Source organism: Acomys minous (genome assembly GCF_964271855.1).
Source record: "Acomys minous genome assembly, chromosome: 12".
NCBI lineage: Eukaryota > Metazoa > Chordata > Mammalia > Rodentia > Muridae > Acomys > Acomys minous.
Window position 1 is genome coordinate 30,192,409 of NC_140493.1, and position 21,829 is coordinate 30,214,237.

At 35.5% G+C, this 21,829-nt stretch overlaps 1 protein-coding gene across 5 annotated transcripts in view; it reads right to left on the reverse strand.

Annotated features, from left to right (window-relative positions):
• Positions 1 to 21,829, reverse strand: part of CSMD3 (CUB and Sushi multiple domains 3) — a 1,109,294-nt gene that overhangs the window by 54,186 nt on the left and 1,033,279 nt on the right. For all 5 annotated transcript variants that reach the window (XM_084749143.1, XM_084749142.1, XM_084749141.1 and 2 more), the window contains 5 exons: positions 17,939 to 18,112; positions 16,655 to 16,840; positions 11,010 to 11,183; positions 8,402 to 8,584; positions 1,223 to 1,399 (listed from right to left, as the gene is read on the reverse strand). In XM_084749143.1, coding sequence (XP_084605269.1) covers positions 1,223 to 1,399; positions 8,402 to 8,584; positions 11,010 to 11,183; positions 16,655 to 16,840; positions 17,939 to 18,112 — 894 coding nt within the window. The remainder of the gene's footprint in view (positions 1 to 1,222; positions 1,400 to 8,401; positions 8,585 to 11,009; positions 11,184 to 16,654; positions 16,841 to 17,938; positions 18,113 to 21,829) is intronic.

The following is a 21,829-nucleotide window of genomic DNA, read 5'->3' on the forward strand; positions in this document are numbered from 1 at the left end:
TCACCTGAATCTCCTTGCTTCTTTTTTGGAGATATAGTTTTTCTATTCATAGTTTATGCTATTATGAATGAACTAGACATATTGTTGTATATACAGTGTTCAACCTGTAGCAAATCTCCAGGTTTAGTAAAATTAATACTTGAAATAAATTGTCAGCACAATGTTTCTCTTTGAAGTATTAATATAAAGAAATGGACTTTGTAGTTTCAAAGTTTGAAAATGACCTATCCTTAATTTAATTATTTTTAATGCCCCTCCCCACCTCTACTCATTCAAGTTCTCCACACACCCTCCCGTCCAGATCCACCTACTTTCTGTCTCTCCATAAGAGGGAACTAGGCATCTAGGAGACAATAATAATAGTAAGTGTGATAAGATAAAGCAAAAATATGTAAATAAATAATTGTAACAAGGCAAAGCAAAAGAGCAGATGGAAGAGAGCTCAAGAAAACACATCAGAAACAGTAGTAGATTGAGACACACTAATTCACACTCTCTGGAATCCCATAAAAACACAAAAAAATGAAGCCATAATACATATGAAAGGACCTTTAAAAGTTTAAAAGAGAGAAAGAAACATAGAAAAAGAGAGAGGTGAGAAAGAGAAGAGAGAGAGAAAAGAGGGGAGAGAGAGAAAAGAGGAGAGAGAGAGAAAAGAGGAGAGAGAGAGAGAGAGAGAGAGACAGAGACAGAGACAGAGACAGAGACAGAGACAGAGAGAGAAACCCTGATACAACATGATACAAGAAATCTCCAAAAATGCCTTTGAAATTGATTCTATGCTGGTCATTGGCCTAATTTTTCTGAGAAAGAAAGAAAAATAATAAACCATAAAGAAGAACAAACAAAACATTTAGGCAAGTGTGATCTTCAATAAATGTGTTGATTACATGCTTTCTTCTGCACTTTTCCTTCAAGTTTTCTATCTTTCTTTATCTTTCTTTGCATCCTCAACTCTATCTTTCTGGCTTCTTTCTTTTTCTCATTATTACTAAAGTAAGATTAATGTTATAAAATATGACTAATTTTCTTTGATTACTCTTTTTTCCTACCCAATACAATACCTTAGTAAGGCTACCAATTCTTGAAATCAATAGTGAAAATTTAATCATAATCATATATAATCTTTTAATCTAAAAGAGTTAACATTTAATTAAAACTTAATATACTTTTATATATCTTCATTTGGATGAAAAATGTAAAATATTAAGAAAAACATTACTTGTACAGTTGGGCAAACTTCCAGACCATGTTCCATTGGCAGTGCACTGTCTAACTGATGGTCCCGAAAGGACATAGCCTTCCATGCAGGAATAGATGACAGAGCTGGAAAATGTTGTACCATCAATTCGAAAGACTTTCCCATTTGCTGTTGTTCCTGGATTACCACATTGTACAGCTATAAAACAAAAAGTTTACAAGTATCTTTGAAAATAATATGAACAGAATGTTTCCTCAAAGAGTTAATGACTAATGTTCTCTTACAATTTCCCAAAGAAATAATAAAATTCTCCAAACTTAGAAGTGAAATATCTTTGTAAAAGTAGTTGAAATTCAAGATGAACAAAGATTGATTTTGATAACATTATTACTACATTTCAAATCAAAATAATATTTTTTAAAACTTAGTAGTGTTAGTACAACTGTTACGAAGTAACGTAATTATCTGAAGATGGTTGCCTTCAGAAACTGTAAAGTTTTTCTTCTGCCTAATAACTAATTCATACAAAATTGGAAAATGAATAACAGGAATAATACGGATAGATTATTATCTCTGTATTTCTTGAGCAGCTATAATATACATATGTAAAATTCAAATATTATGTACATCCACAGATATTTTATATAAAATATAAATCATCTGTGTTGTTACAATGTCTCTATTTAGACAAATAAGCACATAAATGATCAGCGTAACTAGTAAGTAACTAAACTATAATAATTAAATTTTCAGTAAAGTATCAAAAGTTCCCATTTTTAAAGAGAAAAAAGTAATAAAAATAAGTATTTTGAATGACTGAGCTATAATCAATCGTCCTTAGGACTAAACAGGCTATTCCACAGATACTTTCTCGCCACATTCATTTGTGTCTTATTTACAAAAATAGCAAAGGAAAACATTAAATGTCCTACTGATGAATGTGTAATGAAAATTTGGTATATATACAAAATGGAATACTATTCATCTGTAAAGAATATAAAATCATGAATCTTATAGGCAAATTTATGGAAATATATAAACTATCTTGCTGTAATGGTAATCAAGCAAGTTAAAAACCTGTATGACAAAAACATCAAGTCTCTGAAGAAATAAATTGAAGAGGATAGCAGAAGATGGAAATATGTCCCATGCTCATGGAACAGTAGGATAAACACAGTAAAAATGGCCATCTTATCAAAAGCAATCTACAGACTCAATGAAATTCCCATCAAAATGCCAACATAATTCTTTACAGACCTTGAAAGAAGAACTCCCAACTGCCTATGGGAAAACAAACAAGTACCCCAGAATACCTAAAACAATCCTGTACAATAAAACATCTGGAGGTATCTCCATCCTTGAATTCAAGATATACTACAGAGCAACAGTAATAAAATCTTCATGGTACTGGATCAAAACAGACTGGTGGATCATGGAATTGAATTGAAGAGTCCAAAATAAGTCCCCATACCTATGGGCAACAGATTTTTTTACAAAGAAGCCAAAACCACACAATGAAAAAAAAATCTTCATTAAATGGTCTAACTGGATGTCTATATGTAGAAAAATGCAAATAGATCTGTATTTATCACCCTGCACAAAACTCAAGTCCAAGTGGATCAAAGACTTCAACATAAAGCCAGACACTCTAAATATATTAGAAGAGAAAAGGGGATCAGGCATGTATTTATTGGTACAAGAGACGAATTTCTGAACAGAACACCAGCAGCTCAGGTTCGAAGATTAATAAGTGGGACCTCTTGAAAATGAAATGCTTCTGAAAGACAAAGGACACTATAAACAGAACAAAATGACAGCCTACAGACTAGGAAAAGTTCTTCACCAACCCTACACCTGACAGGGAGTTAATATCCAAAATATATAAAGAACTCAAGAAACTGAACACCAACAAACAATATAATCTAATTTAAAAATGAGGTACAGAGCTAAACAGAATTCTTGACAGAGGAATATCAAATGGACAAGAAACACTTAATGAAATGCACAATGTCCTTAGTCATTAAGGAAATGCAAATCAAAACAACTCTGAGATTCCATCTTACACCCATCAGAATGGCTAAGATCAAAAACTCAAATGACAGCACATGCTAGTGAAGATGTGGAGAAAGGGGAACACGGCCACCTCTGGTGGGACTGAAAACTTGTACAACCACTTTGGAAATCAATGTGGCACTTTCTCAGAAAATTTGGAACAGGGCAACCTCAAGACCCAGCTATTCTACTCTTTGGCATATACCCAAAAGATGTTCCACCATACAAGGACATTTGCTCAAGTATGTTCATCATCTTTATTCATACTACCCAGAATCTCAAAACAACCTATATGTCCCTCAATAGAAGAGTGGATAAATAAACTGTGGTACAATTACTGAATTTATCACTCAGCTATTAAAATCAAGGAAACCACGAAATTTGCAGGCAAATGGATGAAAGTAGAAGAAAACACTCTGAGTGAGGTGACCCAGGCACAGAAAGACATGCATGGTATATACTCACTTGTAAGTGGATAGTAACCATATAAAACAGGATAACCATACTACAATACACAATTTTAAAGAAGATAAGTAACAAGAAGGACCTGAGGGAGGATGCTTAATTCTCCTTCAGAGGGCAAATAGAATAGACACTGGAAGTTGTTAAAGAAAGGGGACAGGAAAAGAGCCTACCATAGATGCCCTCTCCAAGACTCCACCAAGAAGGGGAAATCAAAGAAGCTGCTGTGACTCCAAGCCAAACTTTGAGAATAGCACAGGGAGTCTTTGAAAGAGTATTTTAAAGAGCTGTGGGATAGAAGGACCTAGGGAAGAAAGGAGCTTCCCAAGGAGACCAACAGAGCCAAAAATATCAGCCATGGGAGGCCTGCAGATAGTGGTGTACCAACCAAGGACCATGCATGGAGAGGACCTAGACTCCCTTCACAGGTGTAGTTGATAGGCAGCTCAGTCTCTGTGGGTCCCCTAATATGGGGAGAGCAGGAGCTGTATCTGATATGGACTCTGTTGCCTGCTAGTTGATCAGTTCTCCTTGGTGGGGCAGCCTTCTCAGGCAATCTTGAAGAGACTTGGTAGGCTGGGGTCAGAAAGTAAGGGAGGAGGGTTTCCTCTGTCTGAGGACTAGGGGAGTGAGGGAGAAGGAAAGAAGGGAAAAGGGAGGGATGGTATAACTGGGAGGAAACTACAGTTGGGATGTGAAGTGAATTAAAAATAAATTAAAATTTAAAAAATAAAACAAAAATTAATAATTAAAAAAAGAAAAATTTTCAATGCTCTTAGTCATCAGAGAAATAGAAATTAAATTTGACTCTTAAATTCCATTTTATACCCATCAGAAGGGCTACTCAAGTGACAGCACATGGAAAAAGGGGAAGCTATCTTCCTTTGCTGGTAGAACTACAAACTTGCACCATCATGTCAGTCTTGATGTAACATGATATCCTGGGATGCCTTGATGGGCAGCTCCACTTTTCTGAGAAGAAGGGGAGGGAGGATGCTATGGGAAGAAGGTAGGAAGAAGGGACCAGAAGGAAAGGAAAAAGGGAGCTACAATCTAGATGGAAAGGGAATATATTAAATAAAACTAAATTAAAAAAATAAAAAATAAAATTGAAATATATCATGTATATATATTTCAGTTTTATGTATATGATTTGTAGTGACAACATTCTCCCACCAGCCGCAGCTTATCTAAACAAAATTCCTAATGCCAGGCATAGCAAATCTCCTTTGAGTTGTTGGTCTGCGAATATTTAAAATCCTCAATCAATACAGGCTATTGCTACTGGCCTTCTTTTCCTCCAAAAATTTGAAGGTAAGACCTTATTACTGAAAATACCACATGCTGTGAATACATGACTAAGAGGAATTCAGCTGGAAAACACCCAGAAGTCTCCTACTGAAAAGCTTCCTCTTATAGTACCAGAAAGAGCTATGCAAACTACCAAGAAGAAAAAAATCTAATCAGTAGTCTTACCCAGCTATGATACCTATGAGCAACAAACAGTAACTAGAATGACAAGCTATAATGACAGGTGAAACAGTGGTGCTTGCATTCTATAGACAATCCAACGTCATCTAATTGGACTTAATGCCAACTCCATAGGGGGAATTCATTATGAGTACTGTAAACCTACTCCACTTCCATGGTTGGTGAGGCCATGGACCTTCGAAGAAAACCATTTCACTAAATCAGCGTAATATCTAACTGCATTCTAAATCTTTATCCTTATATTCACATATAATTGTAGTTATCTATCAACAAAGCAGCTTTTTTTCTTATCAGAGGTAGAGGCCTACTGCTATAGAAAGCTACAAGGGATCAATCTACAACAGATGATAGATGCACTACTTGTAAGGCTCATGAATCATGATGGGTGGGTGACCAGAAAGACTGAGTGAGTCAGAAGACCAGGATGGGAGTTCACATAAAGTTTGTTTTCTCATAGTGCATCAATGACCAGATTTAATATTTTGTAAGTTCATGCAACATTGGCAGGTAAGCAGTAATTGTGCAATAAGCAGCACTCACATGGTGGTAGTAACTAACAGCTGTCTATTGGACCTAAGACCCATTTAGCAGGAGGAAAATCATGGCTGGTGCTAGAAATATATCCAATGTATGGAGACAAATGAGTTCATGAGCTTTATAAAAGACAATTTTGTGAGGTCATGGACCAATTTGTCAGAATAGTGTAACTCCCTACTGGAGTCTACATCTTATCCTTATGACTTCAAATGAGTGTGGATACCACTCTCCATTCAGGAAGCTCATTTATACAGCAAATAGAGACCACTACAGAGATTCACAAATGGACACAAGGCAGAGCACAAATGATCATGGGGAGGCCAACACTAACAGATACATTTATGTCACTGTCCCTGCATCTATATAGTTCAAGAAACATCATCAAAGGTGTGGCAGAAAGACTATAAGAGCAAGAATACCAGAAAGCTAAAACAGTTTCTCATAAAAATGATTACATAAGTAAGACCAGGACAATGGCAGTATCATTGAAAGTATGGAAGAGGAAAATCTCACAGGATACCACCCCCTAGGCAAAGAACCCTACACAGCTAATGACTGCCTAAAGTCAGAGAATTAATCTGTTCCATGGATGAGATCCTTACTGTATATCCAACACAAATTATCAGTTTTGAAACCATATAGACACCAACAATAAAACCTGACTCAGCATGTTACATTTGTATATTTGTATATACTTATATGTACATACATAAACATACACGTTTGTAGAAATAATATTTAAAGGAAAAGAGCCTATCAATTTGAGAGTATGTACTTGGGTGGAGTTGGGTTGAGGGTATTTGCAAAGGGGTGGAAAAAGAAAAAAAATGAAAAAGTGATGCAATTCTGTTTGAATTAAAGTATGTTAAAATAAATAATGTTTTCATAGTGTACAATTGTTCTCAATTTCTAGTAGGTAAATATTACAAAATTTTATTTCATGTCATGTCATTTCTTTAATAACTTCATTCTTTTAGTAAATAAATCAGGTAATATATCAGACTAAAGACATCATAAACATGTAAATATTTTGTCATATAACTCTTAAATACAACAATAAAATTATTACAGGCATACAGAAGTCAGCAGACAACTTGTAGGGGTCAGTTCTTTCATGTGTTTGGATAAAGGGAACGAACATCAGGATGTCAGCCCTGGAGGCAAGCATTTTACCCACTGAGCCATCTCATCGACTTATCTTGAACTGGTTAAAATTCTAGTTTTGCCTACACATCACAATTTCACATTGGAATTGTAAAGTATATCATGACTTTCTTGATAATAGTTCTTATTTTGTTGAGAGAAGATCAGTGCTTACAATGTTTCATGCACCAAAACTATATCTGATTATATTATCAATAATCCATCATTAATTTATGATTAATTTTACAATAGGTTATGGGGGTTTTATTTTTCTGTATTTTTGTTCCATATCTTTTTCTATTCTAATAAAATACCTTAGTACTTTATGTATAATACCTATTATTAATTTGTTTATATGTTATAATCAATACATCTGCTATCCATGTATACATAAAAGAAAACAATGTTAACATTAATCTTTGCTATATACATATAATATTTTGTTCTGCAGAAAAAATTTGCTTAGCTATCACTCATAAAGAATGTTTGATTTTTATAACACCTTAACTGTCATTACAATCCATAATCACTTGGAAGAAAATTTAAGACCCTTAAAAATTGGATATTTATTTTTTGTATAATACTCAGTTACTTTATTCTTTATTTCTACACTGTATGTCATCTGAGTCGCTATTTTTTCTAAAAATTGTGAAAATCAGTCAAGCTAATAATGATAACTATCATTGCTAGGACATGAATAATAATCTTAAATATGATGAAAGCATTTCTACAAAAGAGTCAGGTCAACAGCAGAAGTGTGTTCTATTGGAGACCATTCCCTGTTTATAAATCAGTAATGTTTGGTACAATATAAGATAAGCATTTTAAGTAACATTTCAAGTTTTGTTTGCAATATAAAGCAATCACAAAATTACAGTAGTTCTTTGACAGAGCAGTGCTAATAAAATTCTGACAAATTGTTCTAAAATGGGAAACTAGAGCTTATAATGTTGTTAGTAGCATACATGTGAACTTGAATAGACATTAAATTAAAATGCCACACAGCCCTTTTATTGCTATGAAAAGGCACCTGACATATACACCTTAAAGGAAAAAGGGGTAGTTCTGGTCCAGAGGTTTAGAGGTTTTAGCATAAAGTCAGATGACTTCACTATTTAGATGATTGTGATGAAGGAGAGCACTACAGTGATGGGTAGGACTGGCAGAGCAAAGATTCTTACCTTGAGGTGGCAAAGAAGACGGAGAAGGAGGAACAGGGCCAACATTCCCCCTGCAGAATTATGCAGATAGCTACCTACGTTTTATTAAAAAAAACAAAAGGCCCACATTGCTTACCTCTACCACCTCCAAATATTCTATTCAAATTTAATTTATTTGGTGGCTTTTCATGTCCCTTCATAGATCAGAGCTTTCACGACCTAACCTTGTCACTGGAAGTACCATCATGGACATTTGCAGAGATATGTTTTACTAATTTTCCAATCCAAAGCAGTTGATAATCAGGGCTGAAGTATGTAAGGACTCTCAGTATAGTTAACTTCAATTTGAGATTACCTTTGCACTCTGGCTGTCTCCCAGTCCAACTGCCATTGGATAGACACGTTCTTTCTTCTGAGCCATAAAGGATGTACCCACTATCACAGGCAAAACGTACAGTGCTTTTAGTTCTGAAATCACTTTCCTGCCTAGAGCCATGACCAGGAGTACCAGGATCCCCACATGTACCAGCAGTATCACCTGTATGCAGAAAATTAAAATTAATTAATTATTGTATTTGTTTATTAAGTTCGTAATTTTCTCCAATATTCTGGTAAGCATTTGTTTTGTCCATGCTATTGCCACAGAACTTCACTGAATAGAAGTATATTCCATATTTCCCATATTGAATACAGTTACATGAAGAAAAAAACACACAAAATGGCTTCTGACTATTGTGCTATTTTTCATATTAAAAATTTGTACACATAATTAAAAATGGTTACAGATATATTGTCATTCCCAAAACCTAGGTAATAACACACCGGATAAAAATTATAAATTACAAAAACTGTGGACTCATTTATATAAAATATATGGACTCATTTATATGGACTCAATTGTACAAAATGGACAATGCATTTATATAAAACTTCAAAAATTCACCTCAATAATGACAAAATTCATTCTTTGAATCATTCATGATTTAACAATATTTCAGCTCTTTTGGAACTGCTGTGAGCTAGAATTATGTAAATAACTCAATAGAACCTTTTCTATACTTTAAATTTATCCCTTTTAGATTGCTTTTTCAATGACTACCAGAAAAAAAAAATCAACGAACTGGATACTTTTTCTGTGTGAAATCACAGAGATAAATTATAAAGAACCCTGAATTAAAAACTAGGAATCAATTTTCCAAAAGAATTTTTATTTGATTTATTACTCTTATCATTAGATGCAAAATGAGTGAGAGAGAGAGAGAGAGAGAGAGAGAGAGAGAGAGAGAGAGGTAGAGGTAGAGAGATGAATTGACTGTGAGTACATTTAAAATACTCTTTTAGATGCAAACTTTACATGTTCTATAAAGAATCTTTCCTTAAACTTTCTTTTTTACCTATATTTTTTCAGGCCATTATATTACTGTTTAAACATATGCAGCAGTTTATTCTTAAATTCAGAAATAGGATTTTAATATATTAGATACAAGAGAAGTCTTCTTGGAATTTATTATGATTAAGTTAAAGATAAGCTTAATATCAATGGAAACCAGTTTCATAATGACACTTAATTGCTTAATTGTAGGTTAACTTTGAAGCCTCAAATAATCACTTCACAGACACTTGACAGTATTTAGAATATTTGAATTCAATCATTTCACCTTTTCACTTCCAAAAGGAAAACCATGTAAACTAATACCAATAAATTTCCTATCAAATCTGCACAAAATAAAATTATATGAAAAAGATTGATTAATATAAAGATTTGAGGAACTATGGAAAAATAGAATTATATCTAGGAAATTGGTGAACTTTGATATTATCAAGCAGAGACCTACTCTATATCTAAAATTTTTTAATTTCTAAATAAAAATAGATTGTATATCATAATAAAATGCATTTAATAATCTAGACTCTAGTTATATATAAACCTAAGTTTTATATTCATTAATTTAAAGATAACTTTTATGGTTAAAATGCATAAACATGTATGATATCAATAATCAATAAGGTACGTATTTAATAGCTCTCATAAGACTAGTTAGATTATTTCATTCTAAACCACTTAGGAGTTTTCAAAAACTTTTTTGGCACTAAGTAATTATGGCTTAGAGAGAAAGAGAAGTGAATTCTGATTTTAAAATGTTATTCATAACTTTGTAAACTTGGGAAAATCAAATTTGATATGTACTAAACTAGAATCTTTACTTTAGCTTAAGAAGTTACACATTCATTATGAACTCATACTAAAACATATTGTAAATACACATAGTTGTTGACATGGGGCACAGAACAATCCAAAACACACACATCAAATTTATCATCTGAAGCAGTGGTTTTCACCATGTGGGTTGTGATCCCTATGGGAGGTAAATCATCCTTTTAACGGGGTTGCATACCAGATGTCCTGTGTATCTAATATTTACATTATAATTCAGGAGAGCAGCAATATTACAGTTATGAAGTATCAGCAAAAATGATTTTTTTAAAAAATTAAGAACAATTTTCTTTTCATTTATAATTCATGCATTAAACACCACCTACTTCCCCCAAAGGATTTGAGACAGCTTACAATAACTGTCATATATAAGCCATCTGCACAGCCACCAACAAACATGTTTTCAGAGAATTGGTGATGGCACAGGAAATACTCAGAACATAACTTTCAATGAAAAGGGCAGGATACGACTTCCAAGTAAAAATGATTTTATGGTTGCGGATCAACACATGAGGAACAATGTTAAAGGGACACACACAGTATTAAGAAGGTGAGAAACCGCTGATCTATAAAATCAACATTGCTTTCCTTTTAATCCTCATAACCATACAAGCATTCAGATAAATGTTTTCAATCTTCATTCACTAAAATTCTTAAGAGGAACATTGGTCTCCTTAGAGTATGCTGCATGAATTAATAATTACAGTACAATTTCTCTCACACACACAGTTCTGTTTTTTAGTAGTACCTGAACAATGCGGCTGAGATCCACTCCAGTGTCCGTTTAACTGGCAAGTTCTAGAAGCCTGGCCTAGAAGAGAACGCTTTCCTGTGCAGGAATAGTGAACTGTTGACCCAAAAGTATACTTCTCTCCAGACAGGACTGCATTAGGAGGAATGCCAGGGTGTCCACAGTCAATCACTACAATACATAATTTTTGAATATAAAAATTTTTTATATCTCCTATCGAACAGCCTGAATCATCTTGTTTATAAAATTAAACATAAATTTTCTATGTCTTCTTAGCTAGTACTCTGAAAAACCATATGTGACCAAAGTTAGGAATGACTGCAGATGGACACAAAATCAGATTTTTACTTCAACCATTGTAAGATTTTATTTTTTTATTCATGTAAAATTTTTCACTATTCAAAAAGCACACCCTACAACAGATTACTACAACCCATACACTGTGCTCTATTTCCCGCCCCACAACTCTGTCTGCTTTCCTGGATCTGGTGGGCACCAAGGACAACCTGGTTTTCTGCCTGCCAAAACCCCTAAATTATGCCCAACAATGATAAACTGCACTCTGTCTTCTGTGTTCTATTTTCCAGCTGATTTTCTTGATAGATTTTACTATTCGAACTTAAATAAAGATCCGGTAAACAATTTAAATAGTACTATAATAGCCAAGGAAAGAGGAGCAGTCATAAAAAGTCTCCTAACCAGAGTCCACGTCATAGGTAGCCCTTATTCCTCATGTTATGGGACCCACAAGCAGACTGTGCTGTCTGTTGACTACATCTGTGCAGGGGGCCTAAGTCCTTCATTGGTTTATCAGTCTCTGAGGCATGCCTCCTGCACACACAGGGTTTGTTGGCTCTATTGGTCTCCTTATGGAGCTCCTGTCCCCTCCAGTTCTTTCTGTCCCCCAATTTTTCTAATAGACTCCTTGTTATATATCCCAAATCTTGGCTGTGAGTCTCAGCCCACTCTTTGATCACTTCCTCCTGGCAGGGCAACCTTGCCAGGCCACAAAGGAAGAGGCTGCAGGCAATCCAGATGAGACTTAGGCTTAGGTCAGATGATAGGGGAGAAGGGTTCCACCTTTCTGAGGACTAGAGGAGGGCGTGGCTGGTCAGAAGGGGAGGACCAGACTGGGAGAATACAAGGGAGGGGCTATTATCAGAATTTACAATGAACAAATTTAAAAAAAAAATTTTTTTAAATCAAAAAAGACAGTGATGTCTAATTGAATGGCAGAAAAAGTGACAAATCAAAGAAAGATTTGACAAAGATAATTTTAAAACAGGACTCTCACAAGAAGAAAAAGGGAAGCTACTTAAAGGGCAACACACAGAGCCAAAGCAGAGAATGCTACCTGCATGGTAATAGAGAGAGTGGTTTCAGAGAAAGAGAGAACTCAGATGAAGATTTAATGAGCCAGAGAATGAGAAGGATCCAGGAGATTAGAGCATATTGCTGGAGTTAGTTTGGGGCCAACCAGAACATTTCAGAGGCTGAGAGAAAACACAGAATGAATAAATAAGCTGGGAGAGGAGTTTGAGCCAGAATAGCTGAGTTGAACCAGCCAACTCAGAGCTATGCAAGAACAAGAAAGGGTGAGCTCATTGAGCAGTAAGTACCAGAGTGTGAGAACATTCTAGGCCCAGCTTAGATTGCACAGATGCTAGAAGATGCTTCCAGGACTATGCCTAAGTTAGGAGACAGAAGCAGTAATCCTCAGAGACAATAACTAAAAGAAGAGAATAAAACTTAATTTTATAGGTGGGAATGAAAACTTGAACAACCACTGTGGTAATCAATTTGGAGGTTTCTCAGTAAATTAGGCATGGTTTTACCTCAAGACCCAGGTATATCACTCATGGGCATGTACCTAAAAGATGTTCCACCATGCTACAAGGACACTTACTCAACTATGTTCATAGAAGTTTTATTGGTAATATCCAGAAACTGGAAACAACTTAGATGTTGTTAGATAAACTTAGATAAAATAAAGTTCATTTTCACAATGGAATATTACATAGCTATTAAAACAATGACATAATGAAATTTAAAGACAAATGGATGGAACTAGAAATCACCCTGAGTGAGGTAACCAAGACTCAGAAAGATAATCATGGTATGTACTCACTTATAAGTGAATATTAGCTCTTAAGTACAGGATAACCATGCTACGATCCATAGACTCAAAGAAGCTAAGTAGCAAGGAAGACCCAAAGGGGGATGCTTGAGTCTCAATGAGAAGGGGAAATAGAATAAACATTGTGAGTATGTACGGATAGATGCGATTGCGTTGGGCAGGAGGATCACATTGTCGGGGGATGTGTTAGGAGACAGTTGCCTGAGTCCTACCATCTCAGGAAGAACCTCTATCTTACTGTAAGGGACTATGCTCCAGAACCAACTCCTATCACTAAAGTCAAGTTTTCTTGGCCTCAACTCTAAACCCAGCAGGCAGATGGAGAGAATACAGGTTGAGAGAACTACAACTGGTGGGGTAGGGGGCATCTTTGGGATGAGCTAGAAGCCTAGGTCAATGAAAATTTCCAGAAATATGAGGTTGACCCTAACTAAAGCTCCTAACAAGGGTGGATAAAGGCCATGAAACAGCCCTCCCCTTCACCATAAAAGAGTACTAATGGAGGGATTGGGACACCAACCCAGCCAAAACATTCAACATACAAGTTGTCCTGCCTACAAGATGTGCATGGGAAAAGACAGAGAAGAAATTTAGGGAGTGGCCGACCAATGACTGACCCATCTTGAGACACATCCTATGAGAGAGAGCCCACCCCTGACATTATTAATGATATTCTCCTATAGTTTGAGTCAGGCTGCTAGCATAACTGTCATCTGAGGGCCTTCATAAAGCAGCTGATGCAGGGACCAGGAAACGTATGCAGAGACCCACAGCCAAATAATAGGCAGAGTTTCTGGGATCCTGAGTAAGAGGTGAGAGAAAGGATTGAAGGAGCCGGAGAGGTAAAGGATACCACAAGAAAACCTACATAATCAACTAACCTGGGCCTCTGGGGCCCATAGAGAATAAATCACCAGATAACATTCATAGAACGAACCAAGGCCCTCTGTACATATATAACACTTTTACAGCTTGGACTTCATGTGGGACTTGTGAAAGGAGGAGCAAGGACTGTCTCTGATTCTGTTGTCCTCATTTGGATCTCTTTCCCCTAACTGGGCTGCCTTGTCCAGCCACATAAGGAATAGATTCCCTAGTCCTACTGCATCTTCATATACCAAGGAAAGTTGATATCCATTGTAGGCCTCCCTTTTTAGAGAAGGGGAAAAAGGATTGGATGGTAGGGAGGGGAGGCCGCCTACTATAAATAAATATTGGACTGTGCCAAAATTAAAAGGAAATAATTTTGAGAATAAAAGAGAGGAAGAAAAGATGTTTTATGTTTCACAATTTACCAATAAATCTGGGATTGATTCAAAATGTTTCTACGCACAGAAGAATCCTAAATACAATGATTGTAGAAACTTAGGAAATTAGTGGATATTCTCTATTAAATCAAGCTTAGAAAAAAGATACAAAGCTATCCATTCCTGCAGCAATAAATCATCCAAAAGGAGACATGAATTTCAAAGATACTGTTGATGTTTAACAAACTTTTTTGGTATGCCACATTAAAATTAAAAAAAAAAAAGCCAAAGGTCTATTAGTGCTAAAATCCTATCAACTTTAAGAATTTAAAGTTTTTATGTTCTATGAAAAACACAAAAGATTTTAACACTAATGTTGTAGTTATAAAATTTTTACAAGAAAACTCAAATTACTAAGTTTGTCTATTAAAAGAAGTAAATTTTATTCAGCAGGTCAAATTAATTAATTAATTACATATAATCAGAAATTTTATTGACACAGGAAATCTTTGTTTCTCTAGTAGTCTACTAGTGTTATCACATATTGTCATTAAAACTTTACTCATAAACACAAAAGAAATTCCTCCTAATAAAACATGATTATAATATAACCTTATTATTTATTATAACCAAAAGTTACTTGGACAATCATTTCTTCACACTTTAATCCATCCTCTTATAAAACTTTTCTGTGTCCTTTCAAGTCAATCTGAGTCTTTTCAATTGTGTGAATCAAAATTATGTTTACTTCTATCTTCAAAAAATTTAATTTATATCTCTTAAATATATATATTACACATATATATTTGTGTGTTTGTGTGTGTGTGTGTTTGTGTGTGTGTGTTTGTGTGTGTGTGCGCATGTGCATGCTCATGCCACACCACAAGTGTTGGATCAGAAAACATCTGGTTTGGAATCATTTCCCCCCTTCCATCTGGTTGGCAGTGTCTCTATTGTTTCTGTTATGCTATGAACTTACTAAAGCTAGCGTTCATGTGAAATTCTGGCTGATTCTCCTGTTTCTTCTATCTTTTTGTAGGAACACATGGAAGACATATTCCTTCCATAACATCTGGCTTTTTATACATAAATTCTAAGTTTCTAACTTAAATCACTGTCCAGAAAGCTTTTTTTTATTATTCATCTGAGAGATCAATCCAGACACTGATTATTTTAATACAAATGCTAGCTAATCTGATCTGCCTCTAGGTTGCTTAGCAACCTCTAACATCATTGCCTTCTCACCACCAGTTGTGTGCCAGACTATAACCCATGTATCCCTTACTCTTCAACTCCTCTCTTATATCATATATTCTCACTAAGGGGTTTCTCTCCTCTCTCTCTCTCTCTCTCTCTCTCTCTCTCTCTCTCTCTCTCTCTCTGTCTCTCTGTCTCTCTGTCTCTCTCTCTCTGTCTCTCTCTCTCTGTCTCTCTCTCTCTCTCTCTCTCTCTCTCTCTCTCTCTCTCTCTCTCTCTCTCTCTCTCTCTCTCTCTCTCCCATTGTCTCTCTGTCTCTCCCATTGTCTCTCTGTCTCTCCATACCCTCGTTGACCACTCAGGCCCTAATTCTCTCCCTTTCAACCCATGCTTCTATAATAAGTCTCTCTGTATCAAACATGTTGCATATCACCTTATTTAATTTAAAATTCCTAATGCTGTCCAATTAAATATAAGTAGTAAGTACTGCTAAGTGACACTCATTCAAAGAATGAAAGAGGCTCACATCAGCCAAGCAAACTAGAGGACGCAGAGACTTGTAAAAGGCTCCAACCATCTGATCTGCTTGAAAGAGACAGCCTACAACCTGGGTAAAGCTTTATGTGAGTTATGCTGTACAAGCTGGGTTTCTAGCTTTCCTAAACTGTCACTCAGACTGTACTGGATGTTAGATGATGCACCTGTAGTTTAGTCATTACTTCTCCTGTAGGAACATCTCACTCGTCTTCCTATACACAAATCCATTGGTGGTTGCCATACTTTGGTCTATGTGGTTTCCACAGCAGGGTTAAATAGATGTCTGGTCCATCCTCTCTAGCAATAGTGACAATATTATAGAAGAATATATACATTTCAGAAAACAAAGTGGTATTGCAAAAAAACAGTCAAGTAATTTGCAAAATAGATGGATTTGTGGTTTTAAAAGACATAAAGTCAATGTAATTTCTTTTGGTGTATAGTTTTGGCTAAATGACGACAATAAACATCAACATTTTTTCCATGACAGTTTTTTATACTAATAATTCACATTATCTACTTACTGATACATTCTGGTAAAGGTTTGTCCCATTGTCCATTTGGTTGGCATATCAAAACTGAAGAGCCAAATAAAAAATATCCTGGGTTACAGTCATAGAATACCACAGTGCCATAGGTGAAATTTCCATGCTCTATTTTGCTTTCTCTTTTGGAATTAGCTGGAATTCCAGGATCAGAACAGTTGACAACTAAAGAAGTGGAAAAAGTTAAAAGTTAGTTTAAGAATATATAAACATACAAAAGTGTAGTGCAGGTAAAACTTTAAAACATAGTTTCAGAAGTAAATTTAGTCAAATAAACTAAATATTCTGGAAATTTAGTTAATCCATGGACTGTTGAAATAATAGTTTGTGTAGGTGTAAACACACACATATACACACACGCACACACAAAAATATAATACAGCAAATTTGGAGACCATAGTAACCCCTAGGAATTATACTTTATACAGATTAAAGAATGACCCCACTTAAGTTATTTTTATTGACCATAATAAAAAATGGGCAGAAAATTATAGTTTTTAACAAAATTAAACATCATATTTTATTGAAAAATAAGAATCCACTAAAGAATCCTCTTTAATCTGTTACTATTGGTTAAACCACAAAAGAAAGTTATTCACATAGCATGATAATCCATGGAGATTTTGCAAAAGTGCAGAAAATAAATCCAAGTAGAACATTTCAGTAATCATGAACAGAAATGCAATTTAATATGATCTTGAGTACTGTATATATACTCTAAAAAAACCTGTGACCCCACTATTAAGCAGAAAGAAAGTCTTAGTTTTAGACATGCTAATGTAGAAGAGGTGAAACCTAAAATGTTCATCCCAAGACAAAGAACTACAGGTAACTAATAACTACTGAGAGAGGGAGAGTTTGTCTCTCTCGTTGATGAGCCCCTAATTCATTAAGCAAACAAAATGATGAAGTAGTAAGCCATATACACGCAAACATCACAAACAAACTCCGCCAGGTATATTTACATGTTTGTACACAAGGACAAGAACCCCAAAATTGGGAGTGACGGGGGAGATGGAAGGAGCTATAGAAGGTTCTAGACCAAGGAAAGTAAAGAGCAAAAATGATGTAATTGAACTTTAAAATTAATTACAAATGAGTAAATAAAAATTAATTTGAAAACATGGAATTAGATGACACGACTATTTAAGCCTTTTATTAGTTACTAATTCCTTACTGTTGGAGCTGTTCAGATTTATCACCTGTGCCTTTATAGACATATTTTTTGCCACAACCCCAGATAGAATAGGGTGAGCTCCTTACCTTTGCACACAGGTGGAGGATGGCTCCACTGCCTGTTGGCCTGACACTGTGCCTTTGTTGGCCCTTGCATAAGATACCCAATATTGCAAGAGAAGGTTACCACATCATTAAAGTTGAACCCATTTCCACTTGTTCTTCCATAAATTGGACTACCAGGGTGACCACAGCTAACAGCTAAATCATTGGGGAAAGGAGGAATAAAATAGAGAATATCAATTATCACATGGCAATTATCTTTAATAATGTCAAAGTAGCAAAAACACTTCATATGTGGATATACACAAAGTGCTTTTTACAAACAAAGATATAGAAAATCAATAAAATAATATATTAAGAAACGCAAACTAAGATTGTGTGTTTTTAAGACACTGCTTGTGTGTGTATGTGTATGATATGTGTATGTGGTGTATTTTCACATGTGTGTTAGGTGCCATACTTTGTCACTCTTCACCATATTTCCTATGTGGATGGAGCTCAAGTGTTCTGACCAGGCTGTAGCTCCAGAAATCCTTGTGCTCCTACTTAAACTTTGGGTTACAGACTCAAGTGAGAACATGCCTCACTAGACATATGGGATGAGACTTAGTTCTTCCGGGTTGTGAAACAAGCACTTTTTACACAAAACATCCCTCCAGCCACTAACTTATGTCAGTTTCAATAAAGTACTACATGTTTAATGTTTGATGTTCCTACTTTGTTCTATATAGTTTTTTTTTATATTGTTGCTCTTCTGTTTCTATATCATGAGCTAATAATACTGAAATGCAAAAATATCTATGTGATGACAGGAGTTTCCATCTCTAGACACCTACAGCAAATATAAAGTGACAAAGATTAATTTTAATAACTAATATTAAGGGGTGAGGTGTTTGTATTCATTTTTCAATATAATTTTGCAATAGACCTTTTAACGTTACATAGAAAAAATCGTTAAAATTGATAGTGAAGGGTTCTCAGGGTTGCTTTCATTGGGATAGCTGGGATCTGGAGGTTCATTAATCATCAGAAAAATGCAAATCAAAACAATTCTGAGATTCCATCTTACACCCATCAGAATGGCTAAGATCAAAAATTCAAGTGACACCACATGCTGGCGAGGATGTGGAGAAAGAGGAACACTCCTTTCTTGCTGATGGGAATGCATACTGATATAACCACTTTGGAAATCTATCTGGTGCTTTTTCAGAAAAATGGGAAAAGGGCTTCCTCAAGACTCAGCTCTTACCACAAACAGAGGAATTCCAGGGACTGGAAGATTCTTCGATGTGTTGAGCCTCCAGCTGCTCTTTCACTAAACAGTGAAGCGCCTGCAACTTTTCTTTTGTTAAAGGCCACTGCTCCTGCCTTACAGGTCGGTTTAAAATCCATTTTAGGGGCAGGGCTGTTGGTATCTCAGCAGTGGCCCCTCTTATAAATTTTGACACTCTAAACTTGAAGAGTTCTGAGGTTGGACAGTGGGCATAGCTTGTGGTCGCCACTGATCACTTACATTTACCTCTTCCCCAGAAGACCATACCAATTCATCCCTAGTTTCAACATAGTTTATCTCTGCAATTGCAGGAATATTAATCTGAGTACCCCATTGTTGTAAGAGATCTCTTCCCCATAGATTAATGGGAATGTCAGCCACATAGGGGTTCAGCCTCCTGGTCTGCCCTTCTGGGGCCACACACACTTTAGGTCTATCTCCCTCTCCTCATGGAGATCCTTCTTCTTCCCAGAATTCCTCTCTTTCCTAGCCCCACCTATCTCCTCTGCCCTGCCCAGGTGGGATGGCTTTTTATTAAGCAAAAGGTGGATGAGACAGCAAACTGTAATTAGCATAAAATACACCAGACCATCCCCCAACATCCAGCTATCCCACTCCTTGGAATATACCCAGAAATGCTCTACCACAAACAGGGACATATTCTCAACCATATTCATAGAGGCCTTATTCATAATAGCCAGAACATGGAAACAGCCTAATTGTCTCTCAGTAGAAGAATGGATAAAGAAACTGTGGTATATTTACACTATGGAATATTACTGAGCTATTAAAAACAAGGAATTCCCAAAATTTGTGGATAAATGGATTGTACTAGGAATGATCATGAGTGAGTTCACCCAGAAGCAAAAAGACTCAAATGGTATATCTGGACACTAGTCCAAGGTTCATGCCCCATGAAAGTCTTCGCTTACAAGGAAAGTGGGACAGAGGGAATGACATCCTATTGGGATTCTAGGTGAGAGAAGAATGGGAGAATAGGGAATTAGAAGGATCCAGAGGGTCCTAGAAATCTAAAAGAAGAACATTATGACTGGCGGATCTGGGCCCAGGGGTCCTGCTGAAACTATGGCACCATCCAAGGATAATACACGCAGTAAACATTGAACCCCTACCCAGAACATTCTCCACAGTTGAGTGGAGAGTATGGACTGACTTTCACACAAACTCTGGTGCCCCATATTTGACCACATCCCCTGGATGGGGAGGCCTGGTGGCACTCAGAGGAAGGATAGCAGGCTACCAAGAAGAGACTTGATACCCTATGAGCATACACAGGGGGAGGAGGTCCCCCTCAGTCACAGTCATAGGGGAGGAGAGTAGGGGGAAAGCGAGAGGGAGGGAGGAATGAGAGGATACAAAGGATGGGATAACAATTTAGATATAATATGAATAAATTAATAAAATATTTTTATAAAGTTGATATTGAAAAGTGTTATAGTCTTAATAAGATTAGTTAATGTGGACAACAAGAATTACCATATGACACTGCCCTAGAAGTTTCAGTCATGGTTTGAAATAAACACTGCTAACATTGTCCAAACCAATCAATCTTACTGATTATTATTTGATTACTTGGAAATTATATGCTCAGTAGAATTATTTATATCCTTTTTATGCCATGGTCTTTGAATTAATTTTATGAGGTGCTGCATTTCCCCAAACACTGCATTTCTAGGAAGTGTTCTACTGTGTCAGCTCACTCTGTTTATTGGAGCAGTCCCAGTAACAATGCTTCATAATTGGGCACAGAAAAGACCATAACTACTTTTAGTACTTTCTAAATGACCCAAGGGCAATTATTTTTCAGCTGTATTGTTAATGTCAAGCTACTCACTTGGAAATTTAACTGCATTTTATTCTTGTTTAAAATTATCAATAAAAAACCAGTTTCCCCCTGAGGGTCTAGTCTCATTTATAGTCTTAATTATTCAAGCAGAAAACAATGGCATTACTTGGTCAGGCTTGGGTTTAGATGAAAAAAATCTAGGACAGACTCAAGCCAAATATTGCTCTTTTTAAGTTACCCTGCCACAGTATTTGTGTGTGTGTGTGTGTGTGTGTGTGTGTGTGTGTGTGTAAGAACTTAAGGAGGTGACTTTAATTGTTTAATATATGTTGCTTTATCCAAAACCTCAATACCAAAGCAATTTCTCATAAAATTCTGTTGACATAATAAGAAATTGATGATATTTAATCACTGACCAATTAAAATAATATTTATAAATTATAAGTCTTAAAGCTTCTACAACACTTACCTATATCCTATGATATTACAATTGAACCATGTTGATGTCTATACTGTCATTTATTAACCAACATTTAAAAAAACTAATGTAAGTAATCAGTGATGGAAATTATTATGAGAAATTGAAAGATATATAGATAAAGTAAGAATAAATAAAGCATAGTAATTAATATGACCATGATTTGATCAACTAACAGCATGTGTAACTTATTTATCCTAAACAGCCTTTTGTATTATAATCGTGGTACATTATATGGGTACAATAACTCAGAGTGGATATGTGTATATATATATATATATATATATATATATATATATATATATATATATATATATGTGTGTGTGTGTGTGTGTGTGTGTGTGTGTGTGTGTGTGT